The sequence below is a fragment of the Antechinus flavipes genome, chromosome 4, assembly GCF_016432865.1.
Source record: "Antechinus flavipes isolate AdamAnt ecotype Samford, QLD, Australia chromosome 4, AdamAnt_v2, whole genome shotgun sequence".
NCBI lineage: Eukaryota > Metazoa > Chordata > Mammalia > Dasyuromorphia > Dasyuridae > Antechinus > Antechinus flavipes.
In genome coordinates, this window is record NC_067401.1 from 48462227 (window position 1) to 48466125 (window position 3899).

The following is a 3899-nucleotide window of genomic DNA, read 5'->3' on the forward strand; positions in this document are numbered from 1 at the left end:
CACCCTTATATACTTACTATATACTGGGAATCTGAGCAAGTCACTAAATTTCTGTCTGCCTCAGTTTCCTTAACTGGATAATGGAGATAATAATAATATTTACCTCCCAATATCATTATGAAGATTATTTGTAACACATTTAGCACAATGCTTGGAACAATTCTTTTATCATTATTATTATTTTTATTATTAATTTTTTTTTCTTTTTGACTGAGGCAATTGGGGTTAAGTGACTTACCCAGGATCACACAGCTAGGAAGTGTTAATTATCTGAGACCAGATTTGAACTCAGGTCCTCCTGACTTCAGGGCTGATGCTCATATCCACTGGCTCATCTAGCTGCCTCTGCTTATTAAATTCTTAATCCATCTTCCCCCTCCCCCCAGCTTTCAAGAACTTTTAAAGTTCCTTTTTATGTTCCTGCATGTTTGAAGTAGGGGAAGGTGATGAAATAGAAAGTCACACACAATTGTTATGAAATACGGAAATATTTTAATCACTGGGTGCTCTAAGTTAAGTTGACATAGGTGAAGTAGAGTTAACATTTAACCTTGAACGGCAGATCACACAGCTCTCTTAAACAGGAAATCCCACCAAAGAGGGCTTTTGTGGTTTTGTACAGTAGTTTGTCCTGACACTCTCATGTATGCAGTCAGTATAGTCTGTGTTGCATTTACCACACTTGCAACTCCTAGCCACAGGGTATGAGAAATAGGGGGTGACATGGCGAGGGCAGCCTGGCAACATCACTGTTCTGTAGGTGATGTCTTTATATGTGCACACATTCTGGGAGAGAGCACTTTTAGGGAGGAACATCTTTCCATTGCTGTCCTGAAAAGAGAAGAGAAAAGTGGTCATTACTTGACGACAGTTTTATAAATTGAGCATAAATGATACCAGCACATTGAAAATAATATAATAATAATAGTTAGCATTTATATATTATCTATTCTGTGTCAAGCATCTTATCATTTGATCCTCACAACAACCCTGGGAGGGAGGTATTATTATTATTACCATTTTACACATAAGTAAACTGAGGCATACAGTTTATAGTGACCTATCCAGGTTCCCCCAGCTAGTAAGTGTCTGAAACCAGATTAAAACTGATATCTTCCTGACTGAAGTAGCTAATATGATTTTTTTAAAAAGGAAAGGAAAAAATGTTGGATGTTAGAGGGGATATGGGAAAACTGGGACACCAACGCACTATTGGTAGAATTGTAAACTGATCCAACAATTCTGGAGAGCAATTTGGAACCATGCCAAAAAAAAAAAAAAAACCTATAAAATTGTTTGTTTCTTTTGATCCACCAATATCACTGCTAGGTTTATATACTAAAGGGGTATACAAAAAATGGATAAATAACTTATTTGTACTAAAAATATTTATAGCAGTTTTTTTTTGATGGTGGGTGCCCATCAATTGGGGAATGACTAAACATGTTGTAGCATATAATTGCAATGGAATATTATTGTACTATAAGAAATGACAAGTAGGATGATTTCAGAAAAACTTGGAAAAACTTACATGAACTGATGCAAAGTGAAGCAAATAGAACCAGGAGAATGTTGTACATAGAGCAATGTTGTTCTCTGAAGAACTCTGAAGGATTTAACCTATTCTCCTTAATATAATGATGTAAAACAATCTCAAAGGACTAATAATGAAGCATACTATCTCCAAAGAAAGAACTAATGTTGATTGAATACAGACTGAAGCATTCCTTTTTCCCCCTTTCTTTCTTTTTTTCTTTCTTAGAGTCTTGTACGAAATCACCGATATGAAATGCTTTATATATTTGCACATGTATAACCTTTATCTAGTTGTTTGCCATCTAGCGGAGGGAAGGATTGAATTTGGAACTTGAAACTTTAAATTAAAATGTTTTTAAATTAGGGGAAAAATCTTCCTAACTTTATATCCTACTACTCTACTGCACCATCACACATCTCTAAATAAGAGGAAGTTGAAGATCTTTCTGTTTTAAAAGGATTTGTGCCTCATAATCTGCATTATATTTCTCAAAACCCTCTGCCACCCCAGTGATTTTTTGGCCGGGGGAAGAGGGAAAAATGGACCTGTGACATTATGAGCTCCCAAATTGGTGCTGTCTCTACAACTCAGAGAGTGACCTGTAGGCAGAAGAAGTTAAGTGACTTGCAATTAGTATGTAGCAAAGGCAAGACTTGAACTCAAGTATTTCAGATTCTTAAGGCTTTTAGAATCTAATTAACACAGTTATTTAACTTCTCTGGATCATAGATCCAGGAATGAGAAGATCTGGGTTCGATTCTACAATTCATTTCAACAAATATTTACCATCCTATCATTATCACTATCACCCCCATCACTACCACTACCACTACCACCATCATCATTATCATTAACACAGTATCAAGTACATTTATCAAGAATGAAAGTTAAGATCTGGATAGGCCATCCAATCAAGGTTTAAAAAAAACCTAGAGAAGCCCCCTCCCACCAACATATTGTGTTAAGTCTCTTCAGAATATTTATAGGGGAACATGGATAAGAATTATAGAGGAGAAGACTTGGAAATACATCTATCAATTAGGTTATGGATCTATTTAAAGGACACCTGGTTTATGGCAAAAAGAATACTCAATTTGGAGTAAGAGAACCTGGTCTCAAATCCTGGCTCTGCTACTTGCTATTTATTCTCTGGACCTCAGTTTTCTCATCAGTAAAATGGAAAGGATTGAATAAGATAATCACTCTAAAGTCCTCTCTACTCCAAAATGCTATAAATTTCATTTAAAGAGTAAAAATTAAAAATGGAATTTTAGAATGTTAATGGAGCTAAAAGAAGTCTTGAGAATCCCAATTTAATTCCATTTTCCATTGGAGGAAATCAAGGCTCAGATTAGTGAAGTCACTTACCCAAGTCACACAGAGTTAGTCATTAGTAACAACATCTAAAATGTAAAATGAACAAAATATGGTCTTGTATGGTACAAACAATAGTATTGTGGACATTGACAACCATATGTATGTCTCCTCTTGGTTGATTGTTGTCTTTGGTTTTGAAGAGGACCAAAGTGACATTATTATGTCAGAGTCAAGTTACAGTGTGTCCTGCTGTAGCTTATCAGACCAATGCAAGTTCCTTTTAGGCACCAGCTGAAAATTATAGGGTTATCATTTCTCCTAAACCTCCTTCTAAATCATAATGAATATCTCAAATCTGTTGGCTTCTAAAATGTAACGTGGACAAATGTGACAATATGAAAAATACCATTAAGCTTCTTTTCCCCGCTCTATATAATTTCTTTAAAATAATCAACTATATATTAGCATACCCGAGTCAGGCAGTATCCAGCACAAACGGTGGTATTGATGATTAGGCAGTATGCACACTCTGTTCGTTCAACGTACATAATATATTCAGTTGGAACACAAAACGACATTGTTTGTCCAAATGCAAGTCCAAAAAGCAGAGACATCAGGAAAGTAGCAGTCATGCTAAAGACCAAGACAAAAATGTTAAAATGAGCCCACTACAAGGATTGTTAGCTGTATGCAGATACCAATCAGATGTTCACTATTTTGAGAGAGAGAGCATTACTAGTGATTAGAAATTTACCATTAGATGTAGCTAACCAACCGCAGCTCAGTTGGGTCCTAACACATGCAGAGCCTTTTGGTTTCTGGGTAATGAAATCCCAAGCTCTGTGACAGGTCAGCTTAAGTCAGAAGTTCTTTGCCTACGTCCCCCTTAGAATACTTTTGAGGGTGTGTGTGAACTTAATAGGAAAAAAATTATTACTTTATTTTCACCAATTTCTAACTTGAAATTTAGAATTTCTTTCAATGAGTTTAAGACCTTATTCTGAAAGGGGGGAAAAAGGCTTCACCAAAGTGTCTAAAGCAGTGG

The 3899-nt window shown here is 35.8% G+C and overlaps 1 protein-coding gene across 1 annotated transcript; it reads right to left on the reverse strand.

Annotated features, from left to right (window-relative positions):
* Nucleotides 1-234: 234 nt before the first annotated feature.
* Nucleotides 235-3512, reverse strand: TSHB (thyroid stimulating hormone subunit beta). Its single transcript, XM_051997912.1, has 2 exons — nucleotides 3325-3512; nucleotides 235-831 (listed from the first exon to the last, which is right to left on the reverse strand). The coding sequence occupies exons 1-2, from the start codon at nucleotides 3484-3486 to the stop codon at nucleotides 577-579; spliced, it is 417 nt and encodes a 138-aa protein (XP_051853872.1). The 5' UTR covers nucleotides 3487-3512; the 3' UTR covers nucleotides 235-576.
* Nucleotides 3513-3899: the final 387 nt, after the last annotated feature.

Coding starts and splice junctions, on each gene's coding strand:
- TSHB (XM_051997912.1), bottom strand. CDS start 3,486: ATGACTGCTACTTTCCTGATGTCTCTGCTTTTTGGACTTGCATTTGGA. Junction 832..3,324: donor CTGGATACTGCCTGACTCGG/GTATGCTAATAT, acceptor TTCTCTTTTCAG/GACAGCAATGGAAAGATGTT.